The sequence below is a fragment of the Lissotriton helveticus genome, chromosome 5_1 (assembly GCF_964261635.1).
Source record: "Lissotriton helveticus chromosome 5_1, aLisHel1.1, whole genome shotgun sequence".
In the NCBI taxonomy this organism is placed as follows: domain Eukaryota; kingdom Metazoa; phylum Chordata; class Amphibia; order Caudata; family Salamandridae; genus Lissotriton; species Lissotriton helveticus.
Genome location: NC_136065.1, coordinates 336,011,574 through 336,031,702, shown reverse-complemented (window position 1 = coordinate 336,031,702; position 20,129 = coordinate 336,011,574). Strand labels below are relative to the sequence as shown.

Sequence of the window (20,129 nt, the reverse complement as noted above, 5' to 3'; positions counted from 1 at the left end):
GTAAAGAAATACAGATTCTTTGAGGAAAAGTATTTACAGAGTTGTGTGATGGTTGAGGAGATTGGCATGCAGTACCATTTTAGTGGACAAGTGGAGCTTGGATTCCACTAAGGCGTGTACCGCCCGTCAGTGTAGTTGTCCAACAATAGGGCGGACATGAGCTCATTGTTTGGTACAGACTCAGTCCTGGGGAAATTTTATTTATGCCAAAGTAATCTTGTGCAGTTGACAGAATTTTGCAATATGCTTGGTACACAAATGCCCACCATTACTCCACGTCACATAATTGAGATTTCGTTAGGGTAAAATTCCTTTTGCGGGAGCACAGGAACAACGGCCAGGAGAGAAAGTGGTATATTATTCCCCTTTTACGTAAACATGCTTTTAGACAGTGTTTTCCAGCTTTATATTTTACTCAAATATTGGCAGATCTATGTATGTAATACAATTGCTTTTTTCTCTGGGCAATTTTAAAACGTCGCCGTTGTTATTATATCAAGATCTTAAAGGCTGGCTTATAATGACACTTTTCAGGGGAGGTGTGGAGCATAGATTATCTTTTTAAGTCCCGTCTTTACCTAAGCATTTTTATTTAGATTTAGATGATCCAGAAGGAAGGAATAAATGTAGGTTGTTTAGGGATTCTCAACTATTATTATTTGAAGTAATGGATTTTATCAGCATCTTAGTATTGAACATAGTACAAATATGACTAGTGTTTTAGAAATACTTTTCTAGTTTCAATACAGTTATGTGTATATTGTACCTTAATGCTTTTCAATGAATGCGAAAAGAGTTTGTATGACTGACTGACAGACACCATTAAGCCAAGTCACATAATGGAGATTTCGTTAGGGTAAAATTCCTTTTGCAAGAGCACAGGAACAACGTGAACAAGCATGATGTAAGGTACATGCATCATGGGGGATTTTGTACTATTTATGTTAGTGTGAAATGCTTCCTTGCTTCTAAAACGGACGTTAAGTTGCATTTTGGGCTAAAATAAATTGTGCAAAATGCAGGGCAGCATTTTGCATAATAACGCATAACTGAATGTACGTTTTTGGGCACTTTGTATAATTTCCAAAAAGGAATCTATGCAAGCTTTGCTGTGGCCTAGTTGATACGATAATCCTTACAACAATGTTTTGCTGTTTTTAGGCGTTTTGTTCTTCTTAGGATACCTATAAAAAGGGCTATGCACTATGACTATTGCTTGAGCATCGTTTGTAAGAAAGGGATGGCGTTTCTTCAAAATGTCTCATATGGTTGTGGCTAGGGTTTTCGTATTTATCTGCGCCTTAATTGATAAAGACCTCAAAAAATAGACCTGTGTGTTTACTTTTTATAGGCTCAATAGGCGCAATTTAAGTTAAACATCTTGTGTTATGTGGAATGGGTTTTAAGAGTGTGTCAAAGACTAGTGAAGGGCAGATATTATTTTGAGCTAGTCAAACTCATGCAATTCATTTCCACCGAAAGCATTGTTCAGTCGACTATGATACCGTTTTATACGTGCCTTCAGACTAGCTTCGAAAAATTGAAAAAAGACTTGGTGGCACCAGCTAAACAGAGGAACCAAATCCCATTCTGGTGTAATATACTGTGGATAGGGTGGAGGTAAACGTTGCAAAGCAGCTGCACTGGTGCTGCCCCTGAAGGACTCCTATGTGATGCAGACGTAAATAGGCAAGTGAGTCTACCGATAGGAGTGTTAGACTTAGAAACCCGTGCCACTATATTAGAACACTGCAGAAAGGCATGTGGTCCAAGGGGTTAGCGTGTTTATTGCCTTGGACAGTTCTCAGAGATCTACTTTGAGCAAGAGAATTTCTTCGACAACTTGGAGTGCCTTCTCTGCTTCTCCTTTTAGCCAGAATATACGTATTTCCAACATGAAATTGCTGTGCACTACAGGTCTTTTGTCCAACTGGAATATGCAACATAAATATTCTTTATGTGCAACCTTAAATCAGCCTCGCTCAAAAAATGGTGCGGACTCAGTGATATGTGAATGAGAGAATTGATCACAGTCCTGGCTATTCAGCATGCAAAATCACCAAAAAGCATGTTCCTCTGTATAAGGGATGCTGTAGACCTCTTGAAACACAAAGCAGTCATCACGCTGTGCTGCTACAATTGGACAAAACTCTGGTCTATGTATGCAATCAAACAAATATATAAATAAATAAATACACTTTTGGGTCAAAAGACCACTTCTGGCATGGGGTGAAACTTCTCTCAGAAACCAGGTAGGTTGAAATTCCAATTCAGAACCTATTAGGAGGAAAATGAGAGGGATCCATAGCTCCTGGATCATTCTGTGGTTTGAGTTTTCTTCCAGCACTACTGCCATATTCTATATCATAGTGATAATAAATCGTCTGTGCTATGCTTTCCTTGTTCAGGTTACCTGTAAAGCATTGTCCGCTGTGGAAGTCTCTTGATGGTTTACATGATCTCCCACACACAAAGCAAAATTAGGTAAGCGTAATTAGTACTCAGAAATCGCGTAAAGTCACATGATTTTTAGTATATATAGAGTAGGAGCCGGTTCCCACGTGACACCAAGGAGCTACATTTCACAGTTGCCTGCTTTGCCAGTAAAGCCTGTGTTTCCTTCAGAAATATCCTCAATGTGAAGAAGCATAGAGTGGAAGCATAATTGGGGAATGGGCTGCCCTGTTGTCATTCAGTGGGCAGCAACAACCAGCATCGTATGTTCTCCATTTATATAACAAAAAAGATGTTTGTGACTCTCAGTAATCATGAAGGCAGGTGCAAAAATCATGATCGAGATCATCCTTCCATCTGCAGTCTTTCCTGTATCTTCAATCATTGTTGCAAATGCAATCCTTGCAGACATTCACATTCATTTATAAAAAGGATAAGGATAATTGATTACCATAGATCAGCATCTCCTCATTGTGCAGCGTCTGCACTAAAAAATCTCCAATTGTTCCTAAAAGTCAGGACCTTGGTAAATGTTTCAATGGCGAATGGCTCCTCTAGGCTACGTGGTGGGGAGACCAATTCAGGATCTCCCCTATCCAAGATCACACCAAGAGTCTCCTTGTGAATCAATAAATCTACAGTTTGAGGGTCCCCAAAACTCAGCCAAAACTGAGAAGGACAGGGAATCTCAAGAACCAAAAACAACATGGTGAGGATGTACAGCTTCATGATCAGGCAGGAAGAATTGTCCTGTTAGAATGTTTATGCCCTGTTCATGGATGCTTTGTAGTCAGTTAGGGACTATCGTTCACTCTTTATGGATCTGCAATGCAGTGCTGGCATCTACTAGGTTTGCCTTGTACTTCTGTGAAGAAACACCTTCCCCACCTTTTTCTGAAGTGAACCTTGCTTTTTTACAGATTGTACGAAGGCGACCTAGGATAAGGAAGGAAGAGTTAAAAGGTTTTAGAAAGACCAATAGAAGAACTTCATGTGGAAAATTCAGTGTTCTTGAAAGGGAAAGTTGATTGGGACACCTTAAAAGGTGTACGGAAATAGCTTCTGGAGGTGGCACCTGTCAGTTGAATATCAGTTAGTGAGGATGGGATACTTGTTGGTTGCCAGTTACAGGCCAAGAGGCAGACCTCAAGGTATGGATGTGTGTTCTATTTACAAATAGTGATAAAGTCTAAAAAATTCTCAACCCCCAGCAGCAATGGTCAAATGTCCATGTTTGCCCTAGAGAAGAGTGGCATTTGTACGTATCTGTATTTTGATATATCTATTGTACCCAGGAGGCTACTATTCATAGTGGCCAACATTTCAATTGTTCTTGTGCCTTTTAAGGGCATCATAGAAAAATTGGATCTTATCTTTACTCAAGGAGAATCTTCCACAAAAGGCAGCATCAGATCGTCCAGGAACAAATAAGCAGGTTGAGCACTTCAAGGTGACCTCAAATAGATATGATCAGTTAGGTTTTTTTCTGACTATGTCAGAGCAGTGGCTCAAAATAGAGGGACAAAATATCTGATGAAAGTACCTACCTTCGTATTATGTGTTCCTATTTAATGCTTATGGCTCTTTTTGCAGCTGGAACCGTGAAGGTTTTGTGCAGGCGCTGGCCATGAGGTTTGCTATTGAGGAAATCAACAACTCATCGATTTTTCTCCCTGGAAGGCGTTTGGGTTATGAGATTTATGACACCTGCATGCAGCCCAGAGTCATGATGCATAACGCCATGCTGTTCATCACCAAGAGCGGTACCCAAGATATTTCAGCCCGCTGCAATCTCACAGCGTACAATACCCGGATCTGGGCAGTAATTGGGCCGGGCTCCTCTGAGGTCGCCATGCCAACAGTGAAACTGCTCAGCACCTTCCTCATTCCACAGGTTAGAGATTTGATGGATTCTGCTCTTGCTTGTAAGAGCAAAGTAACGTAATATTTTTAAAAAACATTTATTAAGAGGGTGTGTTTAGAAGGATTCATTTCGAATTCTGGAGAAACTCAGGATAGCGTGGCTTGTAGCTAAATATGGGTTGAAATTACTGTTGCCCAATTGCAAATGGTTTCCAATAGAACCAATGTTATCATATTTGTAGTTGAACATTGTTTTATGTGTGTTTAGCTGGAACATTATTAGTGTATGTCCAGAAATAACAAGTATGCTGCCACCCAGAACAAAAATAAACAATTGGTAACTAATTAAATGTTTTTTTAAGAGGGCAATTTACATTTTTCCTACAATCCATATGGCAATTGTTAGACTTCATGGCTTACTTTCTCTGCCCATGAGAGCCCAAAGAGGGGACACTGTATAAGAGAAAAGAAAACATATATACCTCTGCTACCCCAGTTATTCTCTATTTTCTCCCATGAGGTACAAGTCATTTTATTTTTAATTTATTAGAGTACCACATTTTTGGAGGTATGCTTAGTGAGCGTGGCATAATGTGTTTTTACAACTTTCTCCTTTATTCTTTATTCCTGATTAAAGTATTATTTTACTCTTCCCTCTTCAAACAGAGAGTAGGGATGCCATTTGACACACTTTAATGCATTGGGTGGCTCGGTACATGGTAGGTTAAGCCTTACCCACTTGAAGATTGACCAAGACATCTCACCCAAACAGGTGATATCATCCCTTAAAAATTAATGTCCTGCACCCCAGGTAGTGACAACACAGGTTGTAAGACAGACCCACTGTCCTTGCCCCAATGGCTTAACCACCAGCTGAGTTAACCCTGATCTGGAAGCCACTCTGTTGGAAGTAACATGAGCAGTTTCAACAAAGCTCCCACCCAAGCACTAACAAGTCAGAAAGTGAGATAGGCAATTGACACACTCGCTCTTCTGAATTACGAACCCATGCTGAATTCTGCAAGATCCAGAGGTCAAGCGTTAGCAGCGTTAAGCCAAGAATTAATTCAGGCTGCCCCCACATATCCTTTTCATGTTAGATGAGGTTCTAACCAAGCTAACCTTGACTAAAAAAACATGCCTCCGGAAGTGACATTGGTACTTTCCCTCGAAGTCCTGCTCAGGGCAATTTCATACGTATATTACATTTTTGCAATTTGCATAGTAAAAATTTGCCATTGGACTGGCGTTGTAGGGCTTTCAATAGTCTTGTGGTGACTTCCCACTAGGTTCCAAAAATTTCCACATTATTCCAGTCCAATTTGGCGTGTGGTGACATTTTACAGGTTTTTTGTTCCTGTTTATATATTGGCTAATTTCCTCTATCTTGTTTTTTGAGCACCAGGTAAATCATTTGGTATATGAGTGCTGATGGCTGACTGAATCCCCAGTTATTTAAGCATACTCTGGGTCAGTAGGGATGTCAGTTACTGGGCATATGGAGGTTCGTGTGCACCATTTCTTGGTGGAAAGTGCAGTTGAGGTACTGGGAAGGCCAATAGCATGGTATTTCTGGACTTTGTAGGATGACAGGAGCTAATTGTGATGTATTATGTTGGGTTTTAATGTGTGTCATGATGGTAGCTGCCGTTTTGAGTATGATGATTTCCAGTTACATAGAGAGTCGGAGGTTTTTTAGATTTACAAGGGGTGATCACTTCAATATGTTCTTTTATTTTTTCGTGTCTGGTGTGTATATCAATGAAAGTGTTGTGAGCAAGTGAAAGTTGGGTATAAGGAACACATGTATTGTGTTGGGTGCGTAAATAAGTTTCCTTTCAGTTTGCTTTATTGGGAGTAGAGTCATAACTAACTATAGGTGTATCTGACAATGTTTTATCCCCAACCTGAAAAATTCTTGACCCTCAGAGTCATTCAATCCTTGAAAGGAGTATTACAGAAGGTGATGTTGGTAATGGCTGTGATCTTGATGGATGCATTACAATCACACTAAAAAACGTGTCTCGCACCCAGACAACATTTCGATGAGACAAGCATGCCCAGAATTGCTTTGCCACACACATGTGCGGCAGTGGGTTGACAGGATTTATCCCAGGAGTAGCCTGGCTGCCTGTCACATTTGTGTTTGATGAATGGTATTCCTTTCTTTCCCTCTTTCCTACCTTCCATAGATCCTTATTTTTTGACATCTTCAGTGCAGCACAAGGGACATAGTTACTGCTAGGCACAAGAGACTGGCATGGAATCAGCCCACCAGTGTCTCAGGTACAAACTTTATGCTAAGATCTCCAGATAGGCCCTAATAGTGCATTCTTCCTTTAAATGATTATTTTTATGTTATCAGTATAAGAACTATGAGACCAGCAATTCACAGTTACAGATAAAGCATGTTACCAAAAAGATCAGGTGCACATTTGGGATCCTTGATGGAGAGTCATGAGGTGTGGCAGTCAGTCTAGTCCTAGTATATTCTTGAAAACTTATGAAGACGTATTTTGTTTTTCAGATCAGCTATGCAATCACTTCTGACAAGTTCAGTGATAAAAGCATCTTCCAGTCATTTCTACGGACAGTGCCGAGTGACAAGGGCCAGGTGCGAGGGATGATTGAGCTGGTTGCTCACTTCCATTGGAACTGGGTAGCCACATTAGCCAGCGATGATGAGTACGGAAGGGCGGCACAAAGTCAATTGTCCAACCTTGCTTTGCAAAGTGGGATCTGCATTGCACATGAGGGCTTGGTACCAACTTACATCACTGCTGCAGAGACGGCTGCAAATATCAGAGACATTCTAAGGCAAATTGACCAGAAAAATGTCAAGGTGATAATCGTTTTTGTCTCAGCCACTATGTCTATGACACTCTTCCAGGAGGTTATACAGATGAACATGACCAAGGTGTGGATTGCCAGTTCTGCATGGGTGCTCTCTGACATGGTTCTGTCCCTTTCTGGAATAGAGAAAATTGGACCAGTGATTGGCTTCTCACACAGAGGGGGCATTGTGCCCGGATTCCAGGAATACCTGGCTGAGGCTTTCTCTGAAATGGGACAAAGAGATAATACTCTCTCTTCTGTGAGTTCTACCTCCTCAGTGCACTCATCTATCAATGAATATAAAGATGACACCATGCACAACTTTTCTGCTGCAGGTGTGTCCTGGAAACGTTTGGCTCAGCCTGCATACAGTGTCTACACAGCAGTGCACAGTGCAGCTCGCGCCCTGCATGATATTCTCAACTGCAGCACAGAAGAATGCAGAGAGATGGAGTCCAACATCTTCCCCTGGCAAGTATGTTATTAGGCCTTCATTGTGCACATTGAAATGTATGTACGGGTTGTGGTTCTATTTTGTAGACATGCTCTACCACCCATGTCAATGGATACCCCCAAATTAACTATGTGTCTGTATGTTCACATTAGTTCTAGGTATACAGAAATCGTTCAGTGGCTTTTGTAAAGATTATCATTATTGACGGTGAAACCACATCCCTTTTACCTTTTTGGTACTTAATGCTATAATGACCGATATTTTTCTTACAATCGGGTGTCTTAGCTAAATATAGGGTCTATAGGGTCATTACTCATCACAGTCCCTTCTTAGAATGCCTGCAAACACCACACTTTCATAATACTTACCTAAGAAAAGAATAATACTAATAACTAAAGATGTAATAGGAGAAAGAAATAATAAAGATATAATACATCATAGCTCCGAGGAAATGTATAGCAACATAATCAACAAGGCAACGCAAAATCAGCACCCTTCTGGGGCAGCAATCGCGACAACAACACCTTCCGGTGAATCAGCAAAGCAAAGTGAAATCAGCACCCTTCTGGGGAATTATATCAGCAATCACGACAATAACACCTTTCGGTGAATCAGCAAAGCAACGTAAAATCAGCACCCTTCTGGGGAATTATATCAGCAATCACGACATCAACACCTTTCGGTGAAAATCAGTACATACCTCTTGCACTATATTGGGGGTAAGTTTACCTGTATTTTGGATACTCCTATTTCAGAGACAATCTCCCTTCCGAATCAGCAATTACCCATTGGAGGGGAAATAACCCATCCCTCCGTAAGCACTTGGTCAAAAAGGGGTCCAGTCTTCCTCCACAAGAAATAAGGACACTAATGTATAATTCAAGGGGGCTTTATTACATGATAAAAGGATGACAAGGCAAATAAAAGAAATAACTAAATATCACAATCATTCATTAACACATACCCATACATAGAACCTGAAAAATGAAAGATATAGTTAGAAATAGCATAAGTCACATAGAACACCTCACCATATTGGGCATTCTTTATTGGAATCCAACGCTCTGTCCCTCTTCTGAGTGGGTCAGGTCTCTCTGCTGCACAAACAAGACTACACGTCTGCAGCGTGATGCTTCATTTGATCATCAAGACAGCCAGATCAACAACTCTCCCATCTGATGTTATTCATGGCCTTTCCATCTGCCTCCAACTTGCAACTGGCTGAATAGCTCCTGACAAATGGCAAATAGCAAAATGGCTCTTCCATCTGCCTCCAACTTGTAACTAACTTCCTGCCCTCTAACTCTCTTGCTAATGTCGAATGCAGGTTTTCCAGAGAAGCTTCTAGCAAGCGTCCAGCCTACCACCAGATTCCTGCACTACCCCCTGTGCTAAAGACGCACCCCCAGCAGACCGAACTGTTGTTGCGTCTGCAGCACAGGTGAAGCACATTCCTCCGATAAGGAACCGGTCCTGTCTGGTTCCTAGATAGTGAACAACACATTGAAACCAAAATACAGCCCTTCACCTACAAGCTGCCCAGAGAGATCATGTCAGAAAAGAACATATCATTTCTCAAGCATAGGCCTCTAGGCCCGAAAAAGAGCAACGATTATAGAAAGAAGGCATAAGATCATGCCAAAGCCAATAGACAGAACCCTGCTACTAAGAACTTCAGGCCTACACATCCCTATATTATGTGATGATGTGAATTGCAAAGCATGTCAAAGGCAATAGTCAGTGCTGTCTAAGTGTCTACAATATGCTGAGATGGTGGTGGGCAATGGTCATAATCAGACCCAATCATTAATTACCCAAAATATCAGTCACTACAAATGCTATAGACAACATACATCCCCTACAAACATCAAAGACAGAAGTGTCCAGTTTAGATCCAAAGGACCAAATCCAGACCAAGTTTTTAGGATATTATCAATAGATGAGATTACATGCATACTATACATGTAATCAACCTTTGCTGGGAAGCCCTGATTTTCACATCCCATAAACTTCCTCTCACCCACCTAAGAATATATAAATCTTTTTTAAAGAACAGCTGTACCAAAGTGGAAGATCGGATGGTAGTTTGTGTAGTTTGGTCCTGGGTTGTGGAGGGCTTTTAGGCGTGGGTCAGGAGCTTGAACTGGCATCTCTTCTGGACGGAGAGCCAGTGGAGGTCTTTCAGGTGATGGGTGAATTGTATCCTCTTGGGCAGGTGAAGATCAGTCTGACTGCTGCGTCCTGGGATTGTCTGGAGTCTGTGTATGAGTTTGGTGGTGGTGCCGGCATAGAGCATGTTGCTGTAGTCAAGCAAGCTGGTGATGAGGGCTGCATGACGGTGTGCTTGGTTTGCGAGATGAAGGGAGGTAGATTGACAATTTGGGTGCGTCCCACAAGGAAGGATGCCATCCATATGAGCGCATCATCAGTGAATCAAATCTGGTGTCGTTGATCGATGAGTGTGTGGTGGGAGATGGTGTAAAAAGCTGCAGAGAGATCAAGGAGGATGAGGGTGACGGATTCTCCTCTGTCGAGTATGGCTCAAACTCAATATCAAGGCACCAGCATTACCCTCAGGTTGCACATTTCCTGAGAAACAGTCACTCTTTAGTTGCAGTGTTTCCAGGTGAATATTGTTATAATCGAAAGACTGTGTCACAATAACTGTGACTTAGTCAGTCAAAGATGACCATCTTGGATGAAAAATTCTGCGACCCTACATAAGTGGGAGACCACGATGGATTGCTACATGTGGGCAGAGGAGAAAATATAGCAAGAAAGAGGGTGCCTTGCCAAGTTTGCAAGAATATGGAGTTCATGGAATTCTGGGGAGTTAAGGGGTGGGGGTCATGATGCTGGGACCAGGTAAGTAAAATGGGTCGGCTGCATCCATAGACAAAAGGGGAAAGGGGGACACCTCCAAAGCTAAGATACTGTAATGGAACTGTTGGAAATAAGGTGAATATGTATATTTTGAACTCTGTAGATCCTGAAGTGCTAGCTTACCAAATACTCTGTCTGATTGCAGTAGTGGCTGGCAAATGTAAGAGTGATGAGGCAGGGTGGGGCGGGGTGGGGTGAGGCTCCGCTAAGTCAAGCGATGTGGCAAGCACAAGATATTGTTTCATTTAATTTTACTTCTCTTGTGGTATTTTGACTTACCTGAAACTCAACCCGCCCTGCCCCACACACCCCGCACACCGCCCTTACCTGTGCCGGACACCACTGTCTGATTGGGGTTGCTGATGTTTCTAGTTGATATGTGTTGCAAAGCTAAATAAACTGAGTTTAAAAAAATGACTGTCTAGTTCACCATTGTTCAGCAAATAAAAAATGACAGATCAGTTTGATGTAGTCAACCTGATATAAAAGTAGTAACCTTGAGGGTTTGCAAAAGCCACATATCCTTATTGCTGGAAAAGAAACATTTCTACTAGAAATGCTGTAAGTAATTACAAGGCAGTGCATGATATCATAGGTGTGGAGTGTTTACACAGATCAGTGGTAAACACAAGTGGTTATAAACAGAACACTACAATGACTGCATTCCATACAAATTGCATTCTTTTTTTTTTTCCTTATAGATTTTACATTTCCAGGCACAGGCAGATGAAATGACCTGCCCAGAGCCACTCAATGTTTGTTTACGTCATGATCTAAAAGCACAGATCAGCCACAAGCTCCTTGGTGCACAAAAAGCATACATAAAATTACATTGCATTGCCTAAAACGAACTATTTCAAACCAATTATTATGGTTAAGAGAAAAAGGGAATGGGACCTTACAAGGTAGGGTGGATGCCTGATTGTTACATGTTCATCAAGAACATGGGTCTAAAAAGCAAAGGTGGTGTCAGAGAGTAAAAAAACAAGCAATAAAGTAAAGAGTGGGGATGTTCATTAGATTAAGGGTGGGTGAATGTTTTAGCGATGCCCACGTTTTTGACGTACTTGGAAAACTTTTCTTCTGTTCAGTATACGGATTTAAGAATGCTGCAGACTTTGCCCGAGATAGAGCCAAAACCCACCCTGCTCTGTGCACTTGGCACCGTATTATGGAATCGATGCACTGTCCCTGTTTGCGCTACCTTTAAACAGGTGCGCTGGGTGCACCAGCAATGGTTCACCTTATTGTAAATAATGCACACAAGTGTCCGCGATCCCCTTTGTAATTCCACTGAACGTCTGAGGCACAAAAGAACAATTGTTACTTACCTGTAAACATGTGGTTCTCCAGTATTGGTGTTTTTCATAGATTCACATGCTTGAATATTCCCCGTCGTCGAAGTGGGAGTCCCACGGTAAATAAAATAGCAATAAAAGAATCCCAATAAAGTATGTATATAAAAACATATCACATAAATTGCAACACCAGAAATACTTATAAGTACCTGGCTAGCATAACCACGTAGGAATACATGGAGAAAAGAAAAAACCTGTATAACATATCCATGTCATTATGTTAGTCCAAACTGCAGCCAATCAGGCGCAAGCACCCCTCCAGAACCTTCTCCTCAGAGGCTCAGGCCCTCAGATTTTCGTAGCACAGGAGTGACAAAAGAGTCTAGGAGGAGAAGCGAGCCTCTGAGGGGAGGCGGGTGGGTCGCATGTGAATCTATGAAAGACACCAATACTGGAGAACCACCTGTTTACAGGTAAGTAACAATTGTTCTTCTCCAGGATTAGGGTGTCTTTCATAGATTCACATGCTTGAATAGAAAAGTGAGCAGTAACATCTGGCTGTAAGAGCAAAACTAGCAATGCATAGGTATGAAAATGCAAAGATAGCATAACATAGCCAGATAGCGATGATAAAAATAATATTAATAATAATAATAACAACAATATCATCACAAAAACCATATAGGTGGAGGGAAGAAAGCAGAGGCTCACCTTAGTAAAAAGATTGCGAAGCACCGCTTGGCCCACTGCCGTATCGTTTCAAGGCAGTAATGTCTTGTGAAAGTGTGCCTGATGGACCACGTAGCTGATCGGCATATTTGGTGAATCGGCACACCAGCAAACAAGGCAGTAGAGGATGACATCGCTCTGGTGGAATGAGCTCTCACTGATGATTGAAGAGGCTTGCCAGCTTTGTGATGACAGAAGGAAATTGCTGAAGAAATCCAACGAGCAATAGTTGGCTTGGTAACAGAATGCCCCTTGCGTATGCGTCCGTAAGCAACTAACAACTGATCAGATTTGCGAAAGGGTGCCGTCCTGTCGATGTAAAATTTCAGGCATCGTTTAACGTCCAGTGAATGCAAACGTTGCTCCGCTGGAGATTGAGGATTGGGAAAGAAAGTCTTTAAGAAAACAGGTTTATTGAGGTGAAAGTCAGTGGGCACCTTAGGCATGAAAGCCGGGTTGGTGCGAAGCACAACACAGTCAGATTTGAATTGGATGAAAGGAGGTTTAATGGTAAAGGCGTGAATATCGCTGACGCGACTTGAAGATGTTAAAGCAAGGAAAAGAGCCACATTCCAAGTCAAACTTTAAATCCGCTTTGTGGATAGGCTCGAATGGCGCCTTCATCAATTGCGCCAAACAATATTGAGATACCAGGTAGGGGGAGGACACCAAATGAGCGGGAACTTCCTGAACAGTCCCCTGAAAAATTGACCAATGATTCTGGAAGAACAGAGAGAGGAGGAGCCATGCTGCCGGAAGCGAGAGATTGCCGCCAAGAAAACCTTCAAAGTGGAGTGGGAAAGTCCTGATTGTGCCAGTTGTAGAAAGAACGGCAGTAACTGAGTCGGAGTGGAAGGAACGGGATGGATGTTGGCAGCTGCGCACCAGTGACAGAATCTTTTCCACTTTAGCTTGTAGGTTTTTATTGTGGACGGAGCCTTGGCATTGGTAAGAATGTCCCTGCATGCTGGTGAAATGTTCAAATGGGCAAATTCAATTTGCTCAGGTTCCAGGCCGCTAATTTGAGAGAGGAGGGGTCCGGATGACAGATCTGACCCTCGTCCATCGTGAGGAGATCCGCTCGAGGATGAAGGAGAATGGGTTCGCACTGTGAGAGAAGCAGCAGTTCCGAGAACCACGCTTGGCGAGGCCATCTGGGAGCGATCAGGAAAATGTGGCACGGCTGTCTCCGCATCTTCCATAACACTCGAGGAACTAGTGAAATCGGTGGAAAAGCGTAGGCGAATAGATCGCACCAGTCCATCAAAAGAGCATTCCCGGACGATTCTGGATGGGGAAGCCAGCTTGCAAAGGAGGGGCATTTCCGGTTCACAGGGCTTGCAAAGAGATCCATGTGCGGATGACCCCAGCGCCGAAAGATGAAGTCCAGAGTCAGCTGATGCAGCTCCCCCTCGTGAGTCGAGGATGCGGACCTGCTGAGGGAATCCGCCAGGATGTTAGAGATGCCTGGTAGGTGAACTGCTGTCAGGGTAATGTGGTGCCGAAGCGCCCAATCCCAAATACTCTGTGCCAGCCGAGACAGGAGAGGAGATTTGGTGCCGCCCTGCTTGTTCATATAGTGCATACTGGTGGTATTGTCGGTTTGGATGAGCACCGATTCTCCCTGAATCAGAAGATGGAATGATTTGAGCGCCAGGAAGGTGGCCATTAACTCCAGCCTGTTGATGTGCCAGGAGCGTTGAGACAGAGTCCACTTGCCCTTTATGGACAGCCCTTGAAGGTGTGCGCCCCATCCTTCCAAGGAGGCGTCCGTCGTCAGAATGAGTTCCGGAGCGGTGGTGAGGAAAGAAGTCCCGGCAGCAACGTTGGGTGGTTGCGCCCACCACTGGAGAGCCGACCTCATCTGGGCGGTCACTAGGACCAGATCGTTGAAAGAGCTGGTGACCTGACGCCACTGTCTGTCCAATTCTTCCTTCTCTCTTGAGCCTGCAATTCGGGATCAGAGAGATGCAGGAGGACACCATCCCCAGAAATGACTTCAATAGACGAACTGAAACGGACTCTTTTGAACAGATAAGAGCCACCAAGTGTAGAATCCATAGTTGACTCTCGTGAGACACGAATGCCTTGGCTAGGGACGTATCCAGAGTGACGCCTAGAAACGTTGTGCAAGGAGCTGGGTCGACCTGAGACTTCTCGGTGTTGATGGAAAGACCGAGGGAGCGAAATAAGGTCTGGCAGAGTTGAGTGTCCTGGGACAGCTGGTTGCGAGATTGCGACTTGATTAGACAATCGTCTAGGTATGGAAAAATGTGAACTCCTTGTAGACGCAGGTAAGCCACCACTGGAGCCAAGACCTTCATGAAGATGCGAGGGGCAGAGCGCAGGCCGAAAGGCAGCACTCTGAACTGAAAGTCTCTCCGCCCTACCCGGAAGCGCAAGTACTTCTGGTGCAGTGGAAGAATTGGCACGTGGAAATAAGCGTCCTGGAGGTCGATGGTAGTCATGAAGTCGTCCTTGGAGAGAAGACGTAGGATCTCCACGAGCGTGAGCATGCGGAAGGATTGGTACTTTAGATATTTGTTCAGTGCCCGTAAATCGAGGATTGGACGCCAGTCGCCTGTCTTTTTGAGGATGAGGAAAAATTTGGAATAGAATCCCATCCCTTTCTGAGACTTGGGAACCACTTCGATGGCACCTTTTTGAATCATGATGCAAATCTGTTGGAAAAGTTCTTTGAGATGCGCTGGAGGCGGACCAGTCGGAGGAGTGTGAGGAGGAATCTTGACAAACTCCAGGGCATGGCCCTTTGATACAATGTCCAGCACCCAATGGTCCGAGGTGATTGAGGACCATTGAGACAAGAACAGGGAGATTCGACCTCCAACTTTGAGCGGGGAAGGCAAGTCATTGCCTTTTGGAAGCAGAGCTTCTATAGGAAGACTTTCCTCTGTACGATCTGGAAGACTGCTGGTGAGAGGACTGCTGCGACTGTGAGGAATATCGCTGATTTCCTTGACCATAGGAGCGGTACTGATTGGATCCGCCGCGAAAAGAAGGGGTGGTGCCGCGTCCGCATGCACCACGAAAAGGCTGTTTGCAGAACTGCAAAGTGCCTATGGAACGAGCTGTTTCTGTATCCTTCTTTATCGTCTGCAATGCTTCATCGACGTGCTGACCGAAGAGCGATTCGCCGTCATACGGCATGTCCAGGATTTTTCCCTGAACCTCCTGGCGAAAAGAGGTAGAGCGAAGCCATCCCTGATGCCGCAGAACAGCTGCCCCTGCGAGCTGACGGAAGCCAGTGCAGGCGATATCCACCGAGCAGTCTATGATCTCTTCTGACGCTCTCTCCCCCTCCTGAAGAATTTTTAGAGCCTCTGCTCTGGAGGACTCAGGAATGAGAGCAACAAAGGCAGACATGTCAGACCACATCTGGTGGTCTTTGCGTCCTAGTATTGCCAGAGAATTTGCAGCCCTCACAGTAGTGGAAGCCATAATAGAACATGTTTGCCCAATGGCATCAAGGCGACGACCTTCGCGATCAGGAGGAGAAGTAATTGGAGAAGAGGGGTGTCTGGAACGGCAAAACACAGCCCTTCACCTACAAGCTGCCCAGAGAGATCATGTCAGAAAAGAACATATCATTTCTCAAGCATAGGCCTCTAGGCCGAAAAAGAGCAACGATTATAGAAAGAAGGCATAAGATCATGCCAAAGCCAATAGACAGAACCCTGCTACTAAGAACTTCAGGCCTACACATCCCTATATTATGTGATGATGTGAATTGCAAAGCATGTCAAAGGCAATAGTCAGTGCTGTCTAAGTGTCTACAATATGCTGAGATGGTGGTGGGCAATGGTCATAATCAGACCCAATCATTATCTACCCAAAATATTAGTCACTACAAATGCTATAGACAACATACATCCCCTACAAACATCAAAGACAGAAGTGTCCAGTTTAGATCCAAAGGACCAAATCCAGACCAAGTGTTTAGGATATTATCAATAGATGAGATTACATGCATACTATACATGTAATGATCCTTTGCTGGGAAGCCCTGATTTTCACATCCCATAAACTTCCTCTCACCCACCTAAGAATATATAAATCTTTTTTAAAGAACAGCTGTACCAAAGTGGAAGATCGGATGGTAGTTTGTGTAGTTTGGTCCTGGGTTGTGGAGGGCTTTTAGGCGTGGGTCAGGAGCTTGAACTGGCATCTCTTCTGGACGGAGAGCCAGTGGAGGTCTTTCAGGTGATAAGTGAATTGTATCCTCTTCGGCAGGCGAAGATCAGTCTGACTGCTGCGTCCTGGGATTGTCTAGAGTCTGTGTATGAGTTTGGTGGTGGTGCCGGCATAGAGTATGTTGCTGTAGTCAAGCAAGCTGGTGATGAGGGCTGCATGACGGTGTGCTTGGTTTGCGAGATGAAGGGAGGTAGATGGACAATTTGGGTGCGTCCCACAAGGAAGGATGCCATCCATATGAGCGCATCATCTGTGAATCAAATCTGGTGTCGTTGATCGATGAGTGTGTGGTGGGAGATGGTGTAAAAAGCTGCAGAGAGATCAAGGAGGATGAGGGTGACGGATTCTCCTCTGTCGGGTATGGCTCAAACTCAATATCAAGGCACCAGCATTACCCTCAGGTTGCACATTTCCTGAGAAACAGTCACTCTTTAGTTGCAGTGTTTCCAGGTGAATATTGTTATAATCGAAAGACTGTGTCACAATACCTGTGACTTAGTCAGTCAAAGATGACCATCTTGGATGAAAAATTCTGCGACCCTACATAAGTGGGAGACCACGATGGATTGCTACATGTGGGCAGAGGAGAAATATAGCAAGAAAGAGGGTGCCTTGCCAAGTTTGCAAAAATATGGAGTTCATTGAATTCTGGGGAGTTAAGGGGTGGGGGTCATGATGCTGGGACCAGGTAAGTAAAATGGGTCGGCTGCATCCATAGACAAAAGGGGAAAGGGGGACACCTCCAAAGCTAAGATACTGTAATGGAACTGTTGGAAATAAGGTGAATATGTATATTTTGAACTCTGTAGATCCTGAAGTGCTAGCTTACCAAATACTCTGTCTGATTGCAGTAGTGGCTGGCAAATGTAAGAGTGATGAGGCAGGGTGGGGCGGGGTGGGGTGAGGGTCCGCTAAGTCAAGCGATGTGGCAAGCACAAGATATTGTTTCATTTAATTTTACTTCTCTTGTGGTATTTTGACTTACCTGAACCTCAACCCGCCCTGCCCCACACACCCCGCACACCGCTCTTACCTGTGCCGGACACCACTGTCTGATTGGGGTTGCTGATGTTTCTAGTTGATATGTGTTGCAAAGCTAAATAAATTGAGTTTAAAAAAATGACTGTCTAGTTCACCATTGTTCAGCAAATAAAAAATGACAGATCAGTTTGATGTAGTCAACCTGATATAAAAGTAGTAACCTTGAGGGTTTGCAAAAGCCACATATCCTTATTGCTGGAAAAGAAACATTTCTACTAGAAATGCTGTAAGTAATTACAAGGCAGTGCATGATATCATAGGTGTGGAGTGTTTACACAGATCAGTGGTAAACACAAGTGGTTATAAACAGAACACTACAATGACTGCATTCCATACAAATTGCATTCTTTTTTTTTTTTCCTTATAGATTTTACATTTCCAGGCACAGGCAGATGAAATGACCTGCCCAGAGCCACACAATGTTTGTTTACGTCATGATCTAAAAGCACAGATCAGCCACAAGCTCCTTGGTGCACAAAAAGCATACATAAAATTACATTGCATTGCCTAAAACGAACTATTTCAAACCAATTATTATGGTTAAGAGAAAAAGGGAATGGGACCTTACAAGGTAGGGTGGATGCCTGATTGTTACATGTTCATCAAGAACATGGGTCTAAAAAGCAAAGGTGGTGTCAGAGAGTAAAAAAACAAGCAATAAAGTAAAGAGTGGGGATGTTCATTAGATTAAGGGTGGGTGAATGTTTTAGCGATGCCCACGTTTTTGACGTGCTTGGAAAACTTTTCTTCTGTTCAGTATACGGATTTAAGAATGCTGCAGACTTTGCCCGAGATAGAGCCAAAACCCATCCTGCTCTGTGCACTTGGCACCGTATTATGGAATCGATGCACTGTCCCTGTTTGCGCTACCTTTAAACAGGTACGCTGGGTGCACCAGCAATGGTTCACCTTATTGTAAATAATGCACACAAGTGTCCGCGATCCCCTTTGTAATTCCACTGAACGTCTGAGGCACAAAAGAACAATTGTTACTTACCTGTAAACATGTGGTTCTCCAGTATTGGTGTTTTTCATAGATTCACATGCTTGAATATTCCCCGTCGTCGAAGTGGGAGTCCCACGGTAAATAAAATAGCAATAAAAGAATCCCAATAAAGTATGTATATAAAAACATATCACATAAATTGCAACACCAGAAATACTTATAAGTACCTGGTTAGCATAACCACGTAGGAATACATGGAGAGAAAAAAAAACCTGTATAACATATCCATGTCATTATGTTAGTCCAAACTGCAGCCAATCAGGCGCAAGCACCCCTCCAGAACCTTCTCCTCAGAGGCTCAGGCCCTCAGATTTTCGTAGCACAGGAGTGACAAAAGAGTCTAGGAGGAGAAACGAGCCTCTGAGGGGAGGCGGGTGGGTCGCATGTGAATCTATGAAAGACACCAATACTGGAGAACCACCTGTTTACAGGTAAGTAACAATTGTTCTTCTCCAGGATTAGGGTGTCTTTCATAGATTCACATGCTTGAATAGAAAAGTGAGCAGTAACATCTGGCTGTAAGAGCAAAACTAGCAATGCATAGGTATGAAAATGCAAAGATAGCATAACATAGCCAGATAGCGATGATAAAAATAATATTAATAATAATAATAACAACAATATCATCACATAAACCATATAGGTGGAGGGAAGAAAGCAGAGGCTCACCTTAGTAAAAAGATTGCGAAGCACCGCTTGGCCCACTGCCGTATCGTTTCAAGGCAGTAATGTCTTGTGAAAGTGTGCCTGATGGACCACGTAGCTGATCGGCATATTTGGTGAATCGGCACACCAGCAAACAAGGCAGTAGAGGATGACATCGCTCTGGTGGAATGAGCTCTCACTGATGATTGAAGAGGCTTGCCAGCTTTGTGATGACAGAAGGAAATTGCTGAAGAAATCCAACGAGCAATAGTTGGCTTGGTAACAGAATGCCCCTTGCGTATGCGTCCGTAAGCAACTAACAACTGATCAGATTTGCGAAAGGGTGCCGTCCTGTCGATGTAAAATTTCAGGCATCGTTTAACGTCCAGTGAATGCAAACGTTGCTCCGCTGGAGATTGAGGATTGGGAAAGAAAGTCTTTAAGAAAACAGGTTTATTGAGGTGAAAGTCAGTGGGCACCTTAGGCATGAAAGCCGGGTTGGTGCGAAGCACAACACAGTCAGATTTGAATTGGATGAAAGGAGGTTTAATGGTAAAGGCGTGAATATCGCTGACGCGACTTGAAGATGTTAAAGCAAGGAAAAGAGCCACCTTCCAAGTCAAAAACTTTAAATCCGCTTTGTGGATAGGCTCGAATGGCGCCTTCATCAATTGCGCCAAACAATATTGAGATACCAGGTAGGGGGAGG

At 43.4% G+C, this 20,129-nt stretch overlaps 1 protein-coding gene across 1 annotated transcript in view; it reads left to right on the top strand.

Moving 5' to 3' along the window:
* LOC144754518 (taste receptor type 1 member 3-like) overlaps nt 1–20,129 on the top strand; it is a 210,800-nt gene that overhangs the window by 55,987 nt on the left and 134,684 nt on the right. Inside the window, exons 2-3 of the mRNA XM_078642415.1 lie at nt 4,048–4,348; nt 6,845–7,627. Coding sequence (XP_078498541.1) covers nt 4,048–4,348; nt 6,845–7,627 — 1,084 coding nt within the window. The remainder of the gene's footprint in view (nt 1–4,047; nt 4,349–6,844; nt 7,628–20,129) is intronic.